The sequence below is a fragment of the Fusarium mangiferae genome, assembly GCF_900044065.1.
Source record: "Fusarium mangiferae strain MRC7560 genome assembly, contig: FMAN_scaffold001, whole genome shotgun sequence".
In the NCBI taxonomy this organism is placed as follows: domain Eukaryota; kingdom Fungi; phylum Ascomycota; class Sordariomycetes; order Hypocreales; family Nectriaceae; genus Fusarium; species Fusarium mangiferae.
In genome coordinates, this window is record NW_024573921.1 from 3,259,880 (window position 1) to 3,279,054 (window position 19,175).

The window sequence follows — 19,175 nt, forward strand, 5'->3', positions numbered from 1 at the left end:
AGTTCCCCGGCCTCCGAGGATCAACTAAGTCTTACTTGGTGATATTGGCGTATCGCCACGAGATCTATCACAAAACTCTATACCGTCTGCCCGCCTCAGACTACCGCGCGCTTCTGCTACTGCGGACTGAATTCCGCAAAACAACCTTTGCTTTCGGGAGCACATGACGTCTGTGGTATAACTACAGACAACCTGGGATAGCTTCACAGCCTCATCATCGGACCCTGGCCAGCCATGTTAGACCTTCACGTATGGGGTTCCGCCTTTGGCCTCCCGTCCATTGACCCCGAGTGCCTTGCTATCATCACATACCTGCACAGCAGCCTCCCTGTATCAGCCTGGCGCCTGATTCCTAGCAACGATCCTTCCGTCAGCCCGTGTAGTATGGCTTACCATTACCGCTGCCTTGACTGAACCCTGTCTTGCTGACCGTTGCAACCAGATACACTACCAGCACTGTATCATGAGGGCGTATGGGTATCAGGCTTCGGTCCTATTGTCGAGTACTTGACTGACAAGTCTATCGGTGACAATCTGGATGCTGGCCTGACCGACATTCAGCAGGCTGATCGTGCTGCATATGCTGCCTTCTTGTCTGCGCACGCGGCTCCCTTGCTGGATCTTTCACTCTATGTCTCCGCTGCCAACTGGTCAGCCACAACTCGGCCCGCCTTCAGCACTCTATTATCTTTCCCATTGACATGGACAGTTCCGCCACTGCTCCGTGCCGAGGCTGTTAAACGTGTTGAGCACCTGGGCTTTGCTGATATGGATACTGACTTTGACCCCAATGGCGGCCTTCACCTATCCTCTGGGAGAGATGCTTTACCAGAGACATTCCGAAGGCACATTCCTGTAAGGACAAAGAAGACTATTCATGAAGAAATGACCCCTGAACAAGCAGTTCTTATACGGTTATATGGAATCACAGAAGACTGCCTCACTGTGTTAGACGACTTCCTTGACGGAGGACCCGAGGAGAAGATGCATGGTTTCTTCAATGGTACAGGAATGTCATCTTTGGACTGCTTGGCGTTTGGCTATCTCGCGTTGATGCGTGATGCTCCCGTACCAAGATCTTTCCTAAAAGATTGGCTCATGAAGAAGACACCTCGGCTGTCCACGTTTGTTGACAGGATGAAGACAAGATGTCTGGACAAGTCCAAACTCTTGCCGTGGGTTGAGCCTGGTAATAACACCGTGTTACGCATTGGAAGCCGAACTCTTGACAGCATCCTTCACAACGTTCCTGGCCTCGGCGATGAGTATGCGACCGAAGTACGAAGACGTGCTGAAGGAGGTATCACTGGCATTGATGCCAGATCCCTCATGTTGGCATTGAGTCTCCTTGCCACAGGTGCAGCTCTTGGCTATGGCTACCACACATACAAGGCGCTACAGCCATTTGGATCACGGATACAAGTGTGGCATTCACACAAAAACTATTCCAAACTCAGCGAGTTTGGTGCCCTGGGTTCCATGTTGGGCAGTGTATTAGGAGGACCAGTGGAAGCACCTAGACCTTCTCATCCGTCAAACCAGGCTCGGTTCATTGAGACTGATACAGACGTGGACTAGAAATGATGATAACGATGTAAAACTATTGTACATTTGTGTAATAGACAAACCACTTCCAAATACCCTCCGTCGGAGGGATAACTCCAAAGTACTTCCCCTTCCCGTGATCTAGATGTTGCGAACTATTTATCATATCTTTCTGAGGGGCTATCAGACCCTCAGCCACTTTGTGACTTCACATGGAATCTCATTGTATCATCATTTATATCTGTCTGATCTCTTTGCCAACCATCTCAGGTCGCTCAATTTCCCACTCATCTCGCAACACGGCGAAAGTGAGATCTGTCACCAACAGACTCTGACCCAAACTCCACACAAGAGTGATGGCATAGAAAAAATTGGCGTTGCCACTTCCTGCATAGATCCAGAGGTGGTAAAAGGCTGGCCCAAGGAATGTTGCGTACAACAGCGTAGAGGTGGTAACAAAAGCGTACCGCATGAGGGGAAAAACATGTCGGAACAGAGGGACCACGGACAGGAAGATGCTGGCATCTGCAAGCGAAGGGTAAGGCTTGAAGATGGAGAAAATTCCCAGTAGGATGGTCAATACAGCCAATGGCTGGGGTCGGAGACGGATAGAGAGGGCCGCGGGATAAGCTGCAAGATGCAGCCAGAACACGCCGAGGAAGAAAGCTCTAAACGAGTCAAACATCTCAATGAAGAAATACCACCACAGTCCCACGTTAGGTGTGAGATCCGACAAGGTCAATTGGATGCCATATGTGCGAGCCAGGAACTCCCAGGAGTTGTTGGCAAGCAAAAAAGACATGCCCAATAACGAAACCACGCACCCCAACACAACGGCTACATTAGTAGCTGCAAACTTAGTGATGCAAGCAATCCTACGCTTCTCAACTTGGCAATCATAGGCAAGGAGAACAAGCGGAGGGAGGAGCAGGATAGGGTACATAGACAAATAAGATGCGAAAGAGATTGCGACCATGGCGTTGAAAGGAGATCCTTGGATAGCTTTGGCGATGGCAAGAAGAATGGCGCAGTTGGTGAAGACGCCTGTCGATCGTCCTATACATGTCGCAATGGTGTATGGGTTGAACAAGAAGCTGGCGCCTATTAGTTCTGATACATGAAGCTCTGAGTCAAGACACCCCTTACCCAGCAGCAATTGCAGCACTACCAAACCTATTGGCACGGCGCGGCGATGTAAATAGCTTCGAGTTGCCCGCAACACCCGATTCGGCAATTTTATACAGAGCCTCGGCGCTGAGGAGGTCGACGACGATGTAGAGTAGGTGTGTGAAGATGGGCCAGCTCTTTACGTCGGGGAGCAGCGAGAACAAGGGCAACAGAAGAGGAGCTTGGTGGAAGACACCACCATCGTATGGCGAGACATTGTTCGTATATAGGAATAGACCTTCTTGCACTTGGGGATTTGTAAGTAAGCTACATTCGATGCTCGTTATGCGACGACCGGTTGAGACTTACATCGCTTGAAGCTTGTGACGGGGGTGGATATCTCGACGCGACCTGTTAGAAGATCGGGCAGGCCAGGGAAAGCAAGGAATAGGATAAGCCGGAGCAGGGCAGCGCCGGCGAACACGCTGGCTTTGCCTCGCAATGTCATTGTGTCTGACATTGCATCCCTCCAGCGAATATTGTTGGTATAAACAGCCTGTTCTGGAGGATGTTCGCGATAGTTACGGTTGAATTGGAGGCCACTTGGCTGGTTGAGCTCCCGTCCTTGCTTGGCGGCCCCTCCACCTTCGGAATGTGCCTGTGACGGGAGAGGGGCCGCTGGAAGAGCCGCTGGAGCTTTTCGCCAGAGCTCGGTAATAGCTCCACTGTATTCGCTGAATTGGCGATGCCAGGTGCTGCAAATGCGCTTAAGGGTGCTGAGCATGCCCCCGGGCGGTGAGCGTCCCACCATCCAATGAGAAGTCTCTGTCTGTGGTCTAGCGTCTGATCAGGGCGGTACAAGCTGGCATAAAATTTCACGTTGGAAAAAAAAGTTGAAAGATTGTTAGGAAAAAGTGCCCCGCTGGTTTCGCAGAGAGATACAACCAACCACCAACACTACCACATCTCCAATCAACAATGCCTCGGATAAAGAAGAAGGGAAAGGCCGGCGCGGCCAAGAACTACGTTACTCGAAACCAGGCGATTCGAAAACTTCAGATCAGCCTTCCCGACTTCCGAAAGCTATGCATTTGGAAGGGAATCTATCCTCGCGAGCCCCGAAGCAGAAAGAAGGTTTCCAAGTCTTCCACCAGCTCAACTACCTTCTACTACACCAAGGACATCCAGTATCTGCTCCACGAGCCGCTGCTTCAGAAGTTCCGCGACCAGAAGGTTCTTGAGAAGAAGATCTCTCGTGCGCTCGGTCGCGGCGATGTCACCGACGCCGCTCGCCTGGAGGGCAATGCTTCGCGACCTGAGAAGACAGGAAAACCTCGCTATACTCTTGACCATGTCATTCGTGAGCGCTATCCCACATTTATTGATGCTATCCGAGATCTTGATGACTGCTTGTCGATGCTCTTTTTGTTCGCCAACTTGCCTTCCACCTCCTCGGTTCCCGCTAAGATGATTGCCCGTTGCGAGCGCCTGTGCCTTGAGTTCCAGCACTACCTCATTGTGTCGCAGAGCGTTACCAAGTCGTTCCTCTCCATCAAGGGTATCTACTATCAGGCAAACATCCAGGGCGAGGAGGTCCTCTGGCTGGTCCCCTACAAGTTCAACCAGCGCGTCGTTGGCGATGTCGACTTCCGTATCATGGGCACCTTTGTTGAGTTCTATATGACCCTCCTCGGCTTCGTCAACTTCCGACTGTACACCTCTCTTGGCCTCAAGTACCCCCCCAAGTTCGACCAGGCTAAGGATGAGGCTGGCGCTGAGCTCGGTGCTTTCACCCTTGAGGGCAAGACCTTGGTTGGTGCCGACGAGAAGGAACAGAAGACATTGGAGGCTGCTGAGCACAAGCCTGACCCCAAGGTTCAAGCTGCTGTCAACAAGGTTATCAAGAAAATCAAGGGCAACGATGATGATGAGTCGACAACGACGTCCGAGAACCAGATCGAGGGCGAGGTCCAAGAGGCCGGTGTGATTGATAAGTTTGAGCCAGCAGTCTCTGGTGGCGATATTCTGCCCCAGCCTTCTAACACCGGAAACAACCCCAACAGCCTCTTCTCCAACCTCACCATCTACCTGTCCCGCGAAACCCCACGACAACCCCTCGAATTCCTTCTCAAGTCCTTCGGCTGCAGACGTGTTGGCTGGGACGCTGTTCTCGGCGATGGTGCTTTCACCACCAACGAGCTCGACCCAAATATCACTCACCAGATCGTTGATCGACCTCCTATCCAGGCTTCTGCTGAGGATGAGGCTGATGGGGACGACAACCAGACATCACAGAAGCTTGCTGCCAACCGACGAGTTCCAGGACGAACATACATCCAGCCTCAATGGGTTTGGGACAGCGTCAACGACGGCGAGCTGAAGGAGCCTCATCTGTATGCTCCTGGGGCTGATCTTCCTCCCCATCTGAGCCCCTTCGTGAGGAACGTCCAGGGTGCATATGATCCCACTGTTCCTCTGGAGGAGCAAGAGCCTGAGGCTGAGGCCATTGAGGCCCAGAGCGATGGCGAGGATGAGGTTGACGATACTGCTGAGGGTATGGATGTGGCTGATTCTGATGAGGGAGAGGGTGACGAGGGTGACGAGTTTGGCGGCTTCTCTGCAGACGAGCAGGAAGAGGAAGAGGAAGAGGAAGAGGAAGAAGATGCCGAGCAACGGCAAGACGAGCTTGAGGCTGAGCTCACTGGTGGTGCTGTCAAGTCCAAGACAACGAACGCCAAGGCCAAGGCTAAGGAGGACGCTCGCAAGGCCCTCACCAAGAAGGCTCGCGAAGAGGCTGAGGATCTGGAGCGTGCGAAGGGTATGCTCAGCAAGAAGAAGAGAAAGCTGTACGAGCAGATGGTGTACACAAACAACAAGAAGAGTGCTGAGGACCAGAAGCTACGGGCCAAGAGGAGAAAGTTTGAAAAGGAAAAGGCCACCAAGGGCAAGGGCAAGGCTTAGGCGTAATGTTAAGGCACTGTTTTATACCATTCCTATAGATTTCAAGTTGTACGCGATTAAAAGCATTTATTGAGTTGGTTATACAAATTTGTGCTGAGCGAATGCTGTGTCAGTGAATGTTGTTGTCTCAAGTGGATATATAGATATAGTAGTAGCCTGGCTTCTACTTTGCGACGCACTCTGAAAAAAACTTGAACTTCTCAACTCACCACAAATATTGGCTCAACCATTCCTGGCAGAATACTACCCGCGGATAATGTGATTCCTGGAGATTAATCTACACCTGAGTAATTCTATTTACGTATCATTGTTACCCGTCTTTCCGGCGAGATGGAAGCAAGCGCTACAGCCTGGGAGTTGGACAGCGATGAGATCGCCTCTATCGCTTCTGAGGACTTGCACGAACATAGACCGAATCGCTGGACGGGCGCTAAATCGACATGGCGCACTCTGACAGAAGAGGACAGGCTTCTCTGGCAATCAATGAAGCAGATTCAAGATCAGGATCTTGCGGTGCATTTATACAATGCGTTTGCGCTGAAGCGACGAGGCCGAAATCCGGAGACAGCGCAGGATTTGGTCGTCAGAACAGTGAGTCGATATCATCTTTTATGCCACAATTGGGTAGAATACACTGACGATGGATGGAACTTAGGAATCTGGTGAAGAAGGCGTTTGGGCACCGCCCAAGGCCTGGACTGCATGGCCGCTCAAACATAAACATGTGCCCAAGGAGTGCTTCACCAATGAACAGCACGACGAAGATGACCATTTCACATTCCGCAAAAAGGAAGAGATACTACCCAGTACTGAGCTTGAAGAGGAAATATCTGCCACTATCTTGAGAACTGCTAAGCGTCGATTCCGTAGGAGGAAGAGCAAGATGGCCAAACCGTCCATCGAAGATGAGTCCACGCCTCTACATAACGAGAGCAGCAACAGCACGCCTGATCCTATATCTCGCGAGTCTTCTGCCAAGCCCGACACTGATGAAGGTAAAGGAGAAGATGAAGACGAAAAAATGGCTGTCGATGAAGAAGATACTCGGCGTATACGTCGCAATCCAAAAACTTATGAACCAGTCGAGTCTACCAATGACGAGGCATCCTTTGCCCTTTTACGTCCATCAACGCGACACATTTTATCACAGCTGGACAATACACTAAGAATACTTCATAATTCGCGTCTTACAGGCATGAATTATCTTTCTGATTCTTCAACTGAAGAGGAGTCAGATAACCATAGCCAGAGTGGACAAAAGAGGTCTCGTGGTCGTCCGCGAAAAAATCTACATGAGGTTGAAACATCCGCTTCTACCTCACCATCAGGAGCTGGTAAAACAAGCAGACGAGGTCGCCCCCGAAAAGTCCATGTCCCTCTTGCTGGAGAATCACATGAAGAGATGCTTCAACGTGTTGCTCGTGAATCTCATCGAAAGATCCCCTCGACGCTGGAAGACAGAGACGCAGCTTTTGAGGAGTGGATCCGCAAAGGTGACGAGATCATTGAGCGAGAGCGATCACGATCTCTATCGTTGAAACGAGCGACATCTCAAGGGACAGAGACGGGGGAGGAATCAATATCAGGAACAAACGTTGAACGGAAGCTCTTGAGATGGGGCTTGCGTGATTGGAGCGATGTGCTGGGCGCAGCTGCCATAGCAGGTTTCCCGGGCGATGTCATTGCGAGAGCAACACGAAGATGTGCTGATTTGTTTGGTGAAGGAATGGTAGTGAGGACCCTGAACGAAGTGCCAGCCACTAACGATAAAGGCACCACCTCCGTCGAGTATCGCCCTGAGCCTATCCAGTTATCCTACTCGGATGAAGAAGCCGACGACGAAAGCGATGATGCCGCAGATCTCATACAGCGCCGTATCGCATCTCGTCAAGCCTCTCTCGCATACTCAAGTCGCAGCCCAGACTCTGTTAGAAGCCCCAGCCGTCACTCGACACGCTCTCCAGGACCAACATCAGCCATCCGGTCTCCAAGCTCCCGCTCCCGCTCCCGCTCCCGCTCCAACTCTGCAGGGGGAATGTTGTTTTGCCCAATTTCCTCGTGCGACCGCGCAGCACAGGGTTTCGGGCGCAAGGCAAACCTTCGACGGCATATGGAGCTTATACATCAGGGACAGACGGAAGAGCTTGACAGTGACGAGGAGGTTGCAGGTGGTGTGCATGTGGATGGCTTCCTCAAGCCTATAGTGCCAGGAAGGGGCTGGAGAGGCGAGGACACTATGCAAAGGAAAAGGAAGAGATTCTACGGTGATAAACCTGGGATGAGTCGTGAGACGAGCTATGATGAAGAGGATTTATCTTCCTGAAATAGGTGTAATTCAGAATGCCACTGTTGTTCAACATTCTTCTGGCCTAGTACCGAGGCAAAGGGTTTTGGCTGATTCATGCCTTACCTAGTAATTAGGTATTCACGGCATGCATGGTACAATGCGAATATCCAGCAGAAAATAATAAACAATTTCACACCTGACAGTTCCTCACTTTACCCATCTTTATTTAGTAGATGCTCCCAATGGAGGAGATAAAAAGGCAATAAAAACCTCCATCCAAGTAAAAGAAACAGCAAAAGACAGACTCCGGTACAGGGAATCGAACCCTGGGCTCCGCGGAACTGATCTCTCAGGTTATGAGAGCGCGAAATGTTAGCCACTACACCATACCGGATGATGTTTCTTATCATACAGAGCCTCAATTTTGATGCCAACAACGCTGAGGCACATGTACCACCCAAGCCTGATGTTTGTTTAACTGATACCGCAGTAGTTTACAGACAGTGCAGACGGGAGGTGCAGACAAGAGAGACCATGATGATGTGAATAGCATTCGTTACTTTAATTGTCTAAAAGTCAAAGGGTATCAAGTACTCAAATAACCCTGCAACGAAACCCCAGCCAACAGTGCTGGGAATCGAACTATGAAGAAACCCATCCATACAAAGAGATGCTTCCTTACAACGCCCCAAACTCCCAGATTCAAAAGGCCCTGCAAACAAAGGAACAGTAACAGACAGTAGAGTGTATAAGAGTTTCTAGTTAAGCCTGGGACTTTTTCTCCTAGACAGACTCTCCTCGAGCGCGGTAGGAAGCATATTCTCGCCGCCCTCGGAGATGATGGGATCCCTGACTCCAACCTTCTTGGCGCTGCGAGTCACACGCGTGCTGCGCTTAAACAGTGGCAAAGTGCGCTCAGGGGGCATAGATATAATGCTGGCGCGAGGATCGAAGCCTATGGATCCCGTTGTGTGATTTGGCACATTGGGGTTGACTTCGCGAAGGCTTCCGGCCAGACCTATGTGTTCAGGGGCACTAGCATTGGACATGCGAGACGGCGGAGGTCGGACTGGCGATGTCATCATTTTCTGGGGGCAGTCAAGGTCAGCAAAGACCATGGTGTTATCCCTGTCAGACCCGTCACGATCCTTGGTTGGTGTGGAAACCTCGTCGATGCGTGAAATGATGAGATCGTGGTCTTCAGTGCGAGGAAGGTCAGTGGGGTAGTGATATTGGACCTTGGCTGGTGTTTCACCAGTTGGCTGGTATTCTTGGAGGGCCGCGCGGGTGATGTCTTCGCGCAAGTTAGCCAGCGGTTGGCAGAGCTGATCATTGAGTGGCTCTAAGCCGTCTTGAAGATCGCCAAGATCGAGCTCCATCTCCTCGCCCAAGTTCTTGACACGGTCAAATGTAGACTTGAAGTGCGATGAAATGTTTCCGAAAGACTCCTCAACAGTATTGGACAACGACTGAACGGACACGCTGTGAGACTCGTGGTGATGCCCGTTCTCAGTCTTTGCACGGCTGACAAAGTCATCTAGCGCTTCCATTTGAACATCGAGGTCCTTGATTTGCTCGTCGACAACACGAACAGTCTCGGCATGAACAGACTTGGCAGTAGCTTGGATGGAGTTGCTGTGGTCACTGGCAGCTGTCCAGTCATCCTTCAACTTCGTCTTAAGCTGCTCACGAGACTTCTTGACCTCGTCCAGTAGCTCGCCCTCCCTCACATCCCACGTTGACATACCCTCGCCATATGTATCGACGGCCTGCTCCAAGTTGGTGCTGGTTGCCGTGATGCTCTTCTGGATCTGTGAAGCTCTGTCGTGGAGCCGTGACTCCTGAGCGTCAGCATGGGTGTTGATAAGAGCTGTTATTTGATTCATGAGCTTCTGACGTTCATCAACGGCTTGGCGACGCTCTTCCACTAGGGCATCTTGAATTCGCGAAGAGATTGTAGCATTTTGTAGCACAATCGTATTTGTTGCTGCTTGGAGCTGTCGCTTGAGGTTGTCGCACTCAGCTCGCTGAGCAGTGATATGCTTAACAAGATCCTCGAAGGTGGACTTGAAATCTTTTCCAATAGCACTGTAAGAGTTGTGAAGCTGCAACCTGTCAGAATATGGCCTCGAAAGCTGTCACACAAAAGCTTACCTGTCCGTGGAACGCAGTCATCTCATTCAACATATCTGCCGCTATCCTCTCGGCAGAATGAGAGATAGACTGCAGGCTCTCGCCCATTCGCTCCTTGACCGTGTCACGAACAACCTTGATCTCCTCCAACACCTCATCCATATCCTCCTTCGACTTTTGCTTCGACTGGAGCAAGTCCTTCTTCGACTGAGTGAATGTGCTCAAGTGCTCATCGAGGAAAGTTTGTGTAGTAGACAGCTTGCGCAGCTCCTCATCTACAAAGTTCTCCATGCGCTGTCCGACACTTGCAATATGCTCTTGCTGTTCCTCCTGAAACTCATTGATACGACGCTCGACCATGGAGGTAACATCAGCGACCTGATCTTGAGATGTTGTCCATGTGTTTCGGTTGATCGACTGAAGATCCGACTTTCGCTTGTTCTTGGCATGGAGACCACCAACATCGCGGACTGTCTTATGGAGCTTGTTGATGAGCTCTCCGCCAACCTCGGTGAGCTTCTGCTCTGTCTTCTGGTGTGCTTTTCTGATCTTGGTTTCCTCGGCAAGTGACTTCCGTGTTGCAGAAAGAACAATCTCGGTTTGGTCCAGCACTTCCTTGGTATCGTCCAACTGGGCTTTTGTGCCCTCGTGATCCTTCTTTAGTCCCATGAACGTAGACTGTAGGCTGAACAGCTCCTGGACCTTGTTGCGCAAGTTGTTTTCCAGGGTCTCAAGCTTGGCAGCCTGTTCCTCATTGACGATGCGGCGAGATTCGCTTTGAGCCGTCATCTCTTCGTAGGCTTCGTTCGAGAGATAGACACCGTTGCGTTGGCGAGTAGCGATGAGCTCACTCTTGAGCTTCTCGATTTCCATAGTAAAGTCCCTGAGCAGTGTTTTCTTCTCGACCATAGGGTTGAGCTGGGGCTTGTTCTTGATGTTCTTGGCCCTGAAGGCATAGTCGAGTGTTGATATGGTCTCCTCCAGGTTACTCTTGGCGGGAGAAATGGTTGCAATAATGCAAGTCTTTGTTCTACCACCGAGTGAGTCTTGTAACAAACGAGTCAACTTGGACTCCCGGTAGGGAATATGAGAGCTACGGTCCACAAGCGCGTTGATGACTCGACCGAGAGTCAAGAGTGACTTGTTGATGAGGCCAGCCTCCGCAGCACGCTTGTTTTCAGCTCCTGATCGCTGAATGTTCTCACTTCCGGCCAAATCGACAAGGTTCAGCTTTCCAGCACTAACAAGAGCATCCACGCCGTGCTCGTTTGGCTTTCGGACATATGTGGTAATGGTGAAGACCGTGTGACTGCGAGAACTTAGATCATTGCACTTTGTAGCAGCAACCTGGCGTTTCAAACTGCCGTCCTGGAGCACTTTGACACCCTCGGTAGCGCTCTTGATGTGCTTCTCCTCCATGCCCTGAACAATGGTGCTGAGATGGCCTCGTCGTGAAGTGTCGTCGAAAATCTTGAGCTTGTTGCCCTCGTCAGATGAAAGCAGATCGCGGAGTTCTTCGTTGTAAAGTTCAATAAAGGAGCACTTGATCGTACTCTCGGCATTCTCAAGCTCGAGTTTGTTAAACAGGGTCTGTAGGACTCGAGGAATGATACCAGCTTCGTCTGAGAGCATACCCAGGGTGTCGGTCATGTCACCAGACATGGTATATGTCTTTCCTGTACCTGTCTGTCCATAGGCAAAGATGGTGCAGTTATATCCGGAAAGCATCTAAGACAGTTAGTGACTAGATTTGTGTCCCGTATGCTCTTTCAACCCACCTCGTCCAGAATTGGCTTTACTGTATCATCAAAAACCATGTTTTGATCCGCCGCTTGAGAAAAGACGCGATCAAAATTATATGAGCGGTTGCTCAAGGCATTGGAGCCCATCGACAACTCGACAATCTTTCCCTTGACCGCATCTGCTGTAACAACAACATTGCTGTTCTCGCGGACCTCACGCTCGTTGCGTCCACGACATCGCACGACGACCTGGATATTCGTCTCCTCGGCGCTAGACTCGGCCTCAAAGTCGCGCTCCTTGCGCTTAGTTCCGATGGTATTAACAGTGTTCACTGAAGCGATAGATCCAGTTGGCGATACGGCGCCGTTGCGCGTCGCGAGCGATGAGCCATATCGTGTCGGTGGTGCTCTTGACCCAGCTCTTACGCTGGAGCGGCTGCTGTTGGCGGTGGCAGCGCGCACGCCTGGAGCCATGGCGATGCGGCTGTGCTCCCGATCGGAGCGGGTTGGGCGTGGAGGAGCCACGATGGGCAACTTTTTGTGGTTGAGTTTCTATCGAGTTGAGTCTGGTGTTGAAGGCTGTAGAAGAAGCCTCGAGGATGCTTCAGACGCTGCACATTCGCTTGATCGAGTATGAAACCAAAGGAGCAAAAATGTTTGAAACTTGTAGAACCTCGAATACGTTGACGGTATAAGGAGGGGATGCCTGCATATGGTCTTGGTTATGATGGTGGCAGGGCTGTTTAGCATATGGTAAAGTAAATAGTACAGCTGTTTAACCATGTTTCGGTGGAACGGGCTAGGGTCAACACAAGCTAGGGCGTCTGTTGCCACGACAACCAGCCACCATTTGCTCCTACTAGGTCGCTATCCTGGTTCACATTCAATGGAACTCTCACTAAAAGCGGTCAAAGTCATGTTACGATAGGTCATTATTTCATGTCTTGGGTGCGAGTATCATGATTTCCGTTGTCATCATGAGACACTTTGATTTTGATTAGATCCTCAGTGATTCAAGGTTAAACATAAACGGCATTATATTCCTGTAAGGGGAGAAATGCTTAAGTACGCCTTCTATGTAATACAAAAAATTAATCAAAACTCCAGGATTTGTAGATTCGTCTCATCATGAAGCGCTCTGAGGCTGATAGATTGCTATTCGGTATCCATCTTATTGTCATCGGCTTCTGACTTCGTCTCGCTCGCTGGAGCTTTGGCTTCCTCTCCCATTTTCTCTTCCTTCTTAACATCAGAAGCCGCTCTATCAGCTTTCTTGTCGTCCTCGGCTTTGTCTTCTTCTTCCTCTTCCTTTAGCTTCTTGTGGGTTTCGCTTTCAAGGTCTTCGTCTGCCTCCCTCTTGGATCCTACGCTCTCTGCGCCAGGACTCTTGGGTTCACTCTCCCCCTCAGCATCTCCATCAGCGTCCACATCGACCTTGCCCTCCTCGTCATCGTCATGTTTCCTGCCAACTGCCGCCTCGACATCGATCCCTTGAATCCCCATGCTACCTTCTGACATGAAACTCGTAGTTGTGGATTGAGGGCCGGTGTCGCTCATGCCGATCTCTTCTGGTCCTCTGGCATGGGGTATCTCGTCTTCTTCCTCACGTGGCTCTTCGTCCTCTTCGTCGTCCATCGTCATACGTTCTCCCTCAAGAACCACTTCTTGGGCTCTTGACAGTTGGCTCACGGGGACCACGCCGGCTCTTTGCTCTTGGCGTAAGAGTTCTCCTTGTGTGACCCCTCGTGCATGCCCTGTAGATGGAATTCCGTTGACGCTGACTGAAACTGTCTCGATGCTTCCCACTCCATTGGGACCCTCGATGGTCTCGGTGCTTTCGCTGTGAATTTGAGCTCCCGGGGTGTCCTGTGAACTCTCCGGGCTGCGCCTTGTCAACCAAGGAATAGGCGTTAGCAGTGCTCCTCCTAGCGCTTCATCTGTGCCCAGTGCTGCCGTTGTAGGGTTGCTCCATGAGATTGAGACTGCCGGATCCTTGGGGTCCTCGCCATTCAAATGCATTGAAGACATGTCAGGAATAGGCGGCGGCAGGGGATATGTCTTCGTGCTCGATGTCACTTGAACTACGCGATCAACGGCATGTAGGTAAGGTGCTACCGCTCTGTAATGCGCTCTGGGTCGTAAGATCAGCTCGGCAAGGCGCTGGATGGTGTGTGGGGGGTGTGTCTCGAAGGTCTCGAGATGTTTGGTGATGTCAATGACCATATCGGCCAGTTGCTTGGGTAGCGCGCCATCGATGACTTGTGTAGCTGGAAGCGACTCGGTTGCAGAAGTTTCCTTGTTCGTTTCTTGAGACGATTCGGCTTGTGGTGACGAGGGCGCAGATGCTCGCACCTCGACAGGAGGCTGGTGAGCCGGTGGAGGCGGTAGTTTAGGGATCGGGAATTCGTTGTGCGCAATCTGAAGCAGTCAGTCTCTAGGTCGAAGCAGTCGTAAAGCGACCGGTGGTAGTACCTTGTCAAGTCTGGCAATTATGTCACTGCGCACAGCAGGCCAGACGTCCCTATTGCGGTCAGGTTTTCATGTCCACATGTGTGCGTCCGGGTCTTTGAACTTACTTTTCCACAGCAGCACCCGTGGCGAAAAGAGTGAGAGGTCCATTATCGCTATCGACCTCCATGTTATAGGTTGCGATAGAAATGTTAATGTGCGATGGTGTTGATCACCAAGTCGCGATCGGTCGCGATGCTTTGGTCAGTGGTGGGGTTGTAGATATGGGGGCACCTGTCCCGTTAGATGCATGTAAACTTGACCTACACCACACTGGCTTTAGGTAGGTACCTGCCCGAGGTGCCTTTAACCTTCGGTAGGTAGGAACTATTTTGATCTACAAGTCTGTGAAAATTGCATTGATGACCAATTCAAGAAGATGTTAACAGTGTGTGTTGACTGCTTTGGCAAAAGTAGACTGGTCGTACCATTCAAGGACCTTGACTATCCATAGCGTACATCGACACAACAGTACCATAAACGGAAGTGTTGAGATGAAGCCGATCATCTTTTTAGGAGCTCGGCAATAGACACAAGAAATCGCTTACTTATTACAATAAAGAACTATCTATTATAGTTTCAAAATCCAACGGACAATTCAATTTGGCCATACCCAGGTCGTTCTAAGCTTAGAACTGAATCGGGTTATACAACCACTTTGACGGCTCAAACATTGCTTCAAACTTAATCCCATCATACGTTCCAATAGCACAACTTAGATCATGGAAGCCCTCCAATCCTGTAACCGGTAGATCTTGTTCAGCATCAGTCTCCTCATGGAGCGCCCACCCACCCGTCATCGTACCGTTGCGCGTAAAGAAGATATCGACCTGCGGCTTAGGCCCACCAACAGAACGCAGGGTCATGCCAATACCGTAAGTCTCTCCGCGCTTGAAAGGCTGAGTGAAATCGCGGCCACCCCAGCGATCGTTGACGTATTTGTGTCCGTCGTCACCATGTACTGCTAGACTTCCGCGATGCCAGCCTGGCATGCGGAATGAAGGATAGGGTAGCGCGGTGAAACCCAGAGCGATGAACACCTCAGGGCTGTCGCGCGCAAGCTTGACTTCGTAGTAGATAGTCTTGGGCTGGCCGAGGCGAATAGGATCATGCTCAGTTACCGAGTAGAGAGGTGGGTAACCAATAATGCAACGGTCAGGTGAGTTCTTCTTGCTCCAACCTTGCCAATGTCCTGGTTCCATCCAAGTGAGCTTACCACTGAAGCCCACGGGCTCCATAAGGCGAATGTTGCCTGCCTGGAGAGCTGTCTTTCCAGTCTGATCTAAGTTAATGGGCGCTGTCAATGGATACGACTGGCACCAGTCCTCGCCAGCATTGGCTTCTTCCTCAGTAGCATTACTTGTTGGAGATCTATCGTAGCCGCTGAAGATAGCGGGTGGTGGTGGGAACAGTGAAGTGTCCGGAACTGCCACTTCCCAGTCATGCTTGGGCGGAGGTCCAGATGGTGGCGCGTAATCTCCTTGGCCTGGTGGAGGACCTGGAGGTGCAGAGTATGAAGGTGCATCATACTGCGCTGCGGCCTTGCCCGGCGGTGGTCCTAGAGGAGCAGAATATTGTTGTGATGAAGATTGACCAGGCGGTGGTCCCGGAGGTGGTGCAAAATCCGAGGCCTGTTTTCTGTCTGGAGGAGGTCCTGGGGGCGCAGAATAGCTAGACTCTCCAGCATATTGATTTGGGTCATTTTGAGGGTTGTATTTGCTCTTCTTTACATCTCCTTGACTCTGAGAAGATGCCGGCCTCTGCGCAGGACGAGGCGCAGGGTCATTATTCGCCTCTTTCTTGCTTCCGAAACACATGGTGATGATGATGATGATGATGTTGTTGTTGTTGAAATTAGGTGTAGGCCCTCAAGCACATATGACGATGTTTAAGCAGGGATTCAAGAGTGGACACCTGCGACCACACATAAGCTTAAATCAAGCAGGATCCACGGTTAAGTAGCAAAGAATTACCCAAAAACGGTTGTTGGTGAGCAATTGAGGGTTTATGAAAGAAGTCTATACATGTTTCCTTTAGCCTTTTGACCTCCTTTGTTGACATCATGTTGGTTTAAAGTAGTGGCTGTGCCGCTTAATTTCCACAAACACCACGCCGCTTTGAGCTTACACAGCCCCTTGTGGTATCACGAGGCAGAATGCTGAGGTACGATACGCCAATACGCAGGGCATGATATGTCGATTAATTGCATTGGTTTAGGTCACTATAGGTTTTACTGTTGCTTCCAAGCATTGGGTTATCTTGTCAATTTGAGTTATTCTTTTCCTTTTGTAAGTTGTGCTAACTTCCGCTGGGCATCTCAGCCCATGTTGTTACACTCGCGATATTTGATATAGGTAAAGCCCATCCTCGGCCCTCACCGACCGAGTTTCTATGACGCAGACTAACTGCCTCCACCCCACTCGCTGGCTTTCCCGTCATCGGGATAGAAGAAAGCTATAACAGCAATAATGATGTACACCGCACAGAGCAGAGCACCTTCAAGATAATTGCTTCTTCCGTCCAGGACAAGGAAGTTGACAATAAACGCCGAAACGAACAGACAGACAGTCTCAAATAGTGTAAAGTAAAGAGACATGTCCTTGTCCAGGATCCATCCGAGAATAACCATGACGGGAGTAAGGAGTAGAGCAATTTGAATGGAGCTGCCTACAGCCACACCGATCGCAAGATCCATGTGATTTTTGTATGCGACCTTGATGGCAGTGACATGTTCAGCAGCGTTGCCAACAATAGGAAGAATGATGAGACCAATTCCGACCTCGTTGACTCCAGAATTCTCAACGACCTCTTTAATAGAATCAACCAGAAATTCAGCGCAAACTGCAACTAAAGCTGTGGAGATGAGGAGGAGAATAATGGCACCAGCCTGGGTGAGGTGTTCTTCTTCATTCTCCTCTTCCTTGGCGATCATTTGAGCACCAGGGGCAGTCAAGATTGGAGGAACAGAAGAGGGCAACATGGCACCTGGCGCTCGAAACTGGAGACGGTCCGGGAGAGAATTTGTGCGCCTGATTCCATAGCGAACGAGAGGGACAGGAGTAGATGCCACCGTCGACTTTTCAGTGAAAACGGGGGCGATGTTTTTGACAGACAATCCCCGAAGGGGGAATGGCCGTTTGCCGGTGTTTGAGGGGCCAGCCTCAAGGTCACCCTGGACGGCGAAGTCCACACGTCGAGGCTCACCTTCGCCATTGTTCTGCAGAACATTTTCGGGCATCTCATTCTGTGCCTCAGTAACGCCTGCGGCCTTCTTGGCATGACGAGCTTGTTTTTTGCTCTTGCGGTGCCTATGTCGGCGATATCGACGGCGTCGACGTGAACGCTTTGCCTCTTCTTCATCCTCTTCTTCAATGGCACTCTCACTACCCTCGTAAGATGGAAAGCGAGGAATACGATGACGCGAAGCTGTTGCCTCAGAGACCTCATCCTGCGGGGTGGTGTTTGTCGTTGTGAACGAGGTGCTGCGGGTTCCTTTGGTATCAGCGGTATCAACCGAAGCAGTGCTAGATCTTCTATGCCGCCTATTTCGTAGGACCTTCTTCATTTTCTTACGCATTGTACCATGGGATGAGTCAGAGTCAGATGAATCTGAACTTGAGGATGAACTGTCGTCAGAGCTGGAAGAATCCAGAAGGCCGGCAGCGGGTCCAGGGGCCAACTCAGCATCGATGATATGCTGAGGAGTCGACTCATACATGTAAGCATGAGATTTGAGCTGGAACATGAGATAGATGACGTATACAAGCAGAAGGACCTACGTTTGTTAGCATATTCAAATGATTTTGTATGAACTTGAGACTTACTATGCTCGTTCCACGGCTGATTTTGAGGGATTGCTGGTCAGCGAGAGCATTATCTCGGAAGGAAGCATGAAAGGCTGTCTTTTAAATGGTTAGTACGCGTACAGATATAGGGTGTTTGTAACATACCGGCAAAACAAGGCTGATAACACTCAAACTGAGCAAACAAGCACTCATTTGAGTAACAGTACTGTTATAGACTTGCTCTCTGAAGCGCAAGCCACCAAGAAGCATGCTCATACCTAAATTGAAACTGTTATTATTTGAAGTTGAACGCTGGCCAACCTCTGATAAGGGTGATAGCAAAGGGGAGGGAGCGTACCTAGGATAAGCAATAAATTCGCTAGGATTGAACCTAATAGAGATGCCTGAACAATGCGAATTTCGTTTTTCGTCAAGGCTGAGATGAAGATAATGAGTTCCACGGCGTTACCTATGATAAACATGCGGATTAGACTCTATATGGTATGGTGTTGTGTTGTGGGTAGACTTACCAAAAGTGACATTCAGCAACGCGCCAAGAGCATCACCCATCTTTCGGGCAACAGACTCGGTAGCAAAAGCTAGGAGACCAGCAAGAGGAATAATGGCAACTGCATTGAGACCAAAAACAATACCTCCACTGATGCCATCTACCTGAGATACTGCGATGCCAACAGGGACGAAGATGAGGAGGATGTTGAGCCAACTGTGGAAGATGGAAATTTTGACGCTCCGCTTAACTTCAGCGAAGAATCTGTTCATTTTGCTGGTTGGAATGGGTTTCTCTTGTGACGGCTCCTCGGCCTTGTTGGGAGTCTCTATGACAGACCCCGGCCGTGCAGCCTGAGACGATGAGTGAGACGGGACATGACCAGCAGAGAGGGCCTTGAGAAGAGAGGAGTTGTTTCGGCTGGGACCTTGAGGGCCACCGCCGTTGACAGAGCCAGAGCTGCCATTCTGTTTTTCGTTCAACTCTTTGTGTTGAGTGTTGTTGCTGTGCTCATTCAAGCCCTGAGCAGTGGGCGCTGCGGGTTGTGCACCAGAGCGACTGCCATCTATATTGGGTGGATCAGGAGAAGCTTCCTTCAT

The 19,175-nt window shown here is 50.5% G+C and overlaps 8 protein-coding genes and 1 non-coding gene across 9 annotated transcripts; 3 read left to right on the plus strand and 6 right to left on the minus strand.

Annotated features, from left to right (window-relative positions):
• Nucleotides 1-234: 234 nt before the first annotated feature.
• Nucleotides 235-1,578, plus strand: FMAN_01530 (uncharacterized protein; the record flags this gene model as incomplete). The annotated part of the gene is made up of 2 exons (XM_041820001.1): nucleotides 235-382; nucleotides 443-1,578. 2 exons carry the CDS (start codon nucleotides 235-237, stop codon nucleotides 1,576-1,578), a joined length of 1,284 nt encoding a protein of 427 aa, XP_041676871.1.
• A 202-nt stretch (nucleotides 1,579-1,780) lies between these two features.
• Nucleotides 1,781-3,463, minus strand: FMAN_01531 (uncharacterized protein; the record flags this gene model as incomplete). Its single annotated transcript, XM_041820012.1, has 3 exons — nucleotides 1,781-2,639; nucleotides 2,692-2,959; nucleotides 3,022-3,463. The coding sequence occupies 3 exons, from the start codon at nucleotides 3,461-3,463 to the stop codon at nucleotides 1,781-1,783; spliced, it is 1,569 nt and encodes a 522-aa protein (XP_041676872.1).
• Nucleotides 3,464-3,630: 167 nt separating this feature from the next.
• Nucleotides 3,631-5,613, plus strand: FMAN_01532 (uncharacterized protein; the record flags this gene model as incomplete). The annotated part of the gene is made up of 1 exon (XM_041820023.1): nucleotides 3,631-5,613. One exon carries the CDS (start codon nucleotides 3,631-3,633, stop codon nucleotides 5,611-5,613), a length of 1,983 nt encoding a protein of 660 aa, XP_041676873.1.
• A 330-nt stretch (nucleotides 5,614-5,943) lies between these two features.
• On the plus strand, nucleotides 5,944-7,936 carry FMAN_01533 (uncharacterized protein; the record flags this gene model as incomplete). Its single annotated transcript, XM_041820034.1, has 2 exons — nucleotides 5,944-6,204; nucleotides 6,269-7,936. 2 exons carry the CDS (start codon nucleotides 5,944-5,946, stop codon nucleotides 7,934-7,936), a joined length of 1,929 nt encoding a protein of 642 aa, XP_041676874.1.
• Nucleotides 7,937-8,204: 268 nt separating this feature from the next.
• Nucleotides 8,205-8,294, minus strand: tRNA. Its single transcript is given in 2 exon segments — nucleotides 8,205-8,239; nucleotides 8,258-8,294. It is a non-coding gene; the product is annotated as a tRNA-Glu (tRNA).
• Nucleotides 8,295-8,658: 364 nt separating this feature from the next.
• On the minus strand, nucleotides 8,659-12,249 carry FMAN_01534 (putative kinesin-related protein bimC; the record flags this gene model as incomplete). Its single annotated transcript, XM_041820046.1, has 3 exons — nucleotides 8,659-10,005; nucleotides 10,055-11,761; nucleotides 11,812-12,249. 3 exons carry the CDS (start codon nucleotides 12,247-12,249, stop codon nucleotides 8,659-8,661), a joined length of 3,492 nt encoding a protein of 1,163 aa, XP_041676875.1.
• A 681-nt stretch (nucleotides 12,250-12,930) lies between these two features.
• Nucleotides 12,931-14,413, minus strand: FMAN_01535 (uncharacterized protein; the record flags this gene model as incomplete). Its single annotated transcript, XM_041820057.1, has 3 exons — nucleotides 12,931-14,193; nucleotides 14,248-14,296; nucleotides 14,352-14,413. 3 exons carry the CDS (start codon nucleotides 14,411-14,413, stop codon nucleotides 12,931-12,933), a joined length of 1,374 nt encoding a protein of 457 aa, XP_041676876.1.
• A 499-nt stretch (nucleotides 14,414-14,912) lies between these two features.
• FMAN_01536 (uncharacterized protein) lies at nucleotides 14,913-16,100 on the minus strand (the record flags this gene model as incomplete). The annotated part of the gene is made up of 1 exon (XM_041820068.1): nucleotides 14,913-16,100. The coding sequence occupies one exon, from the start codon at nucleotides 16,098-16,100 to the stop codon at nucleotides 14,913-14,915; it is 1,188 nt and encodes a 395-aa protein (XP_041676877.1).
• A 584-nt stretch (nucleotides 16,101-16,684) lies between these two features.
• On the minus strand, nucleotides 16,685-19,175 carry FMAN_01537 (uncharacterized protein; the record flags this gene model as incomplete). The annotated part of the gene is made up of 5 exons (XM_041820079.1): nucleotides 16,685-18,058; nucleotides 18,108-18,185; nucleotides 18,234-18,346; nucleotides 18,427-18,537; nucleotides 18,599-19,175. The coding sequence occupies 5 exons, from the start codon at nucleotides 19,173-19,175 to the stop codon at nucleotides 16,685-16,687; spliced, it is 2,253 nt and encodes a 750-aa protein (XP_041676878.1).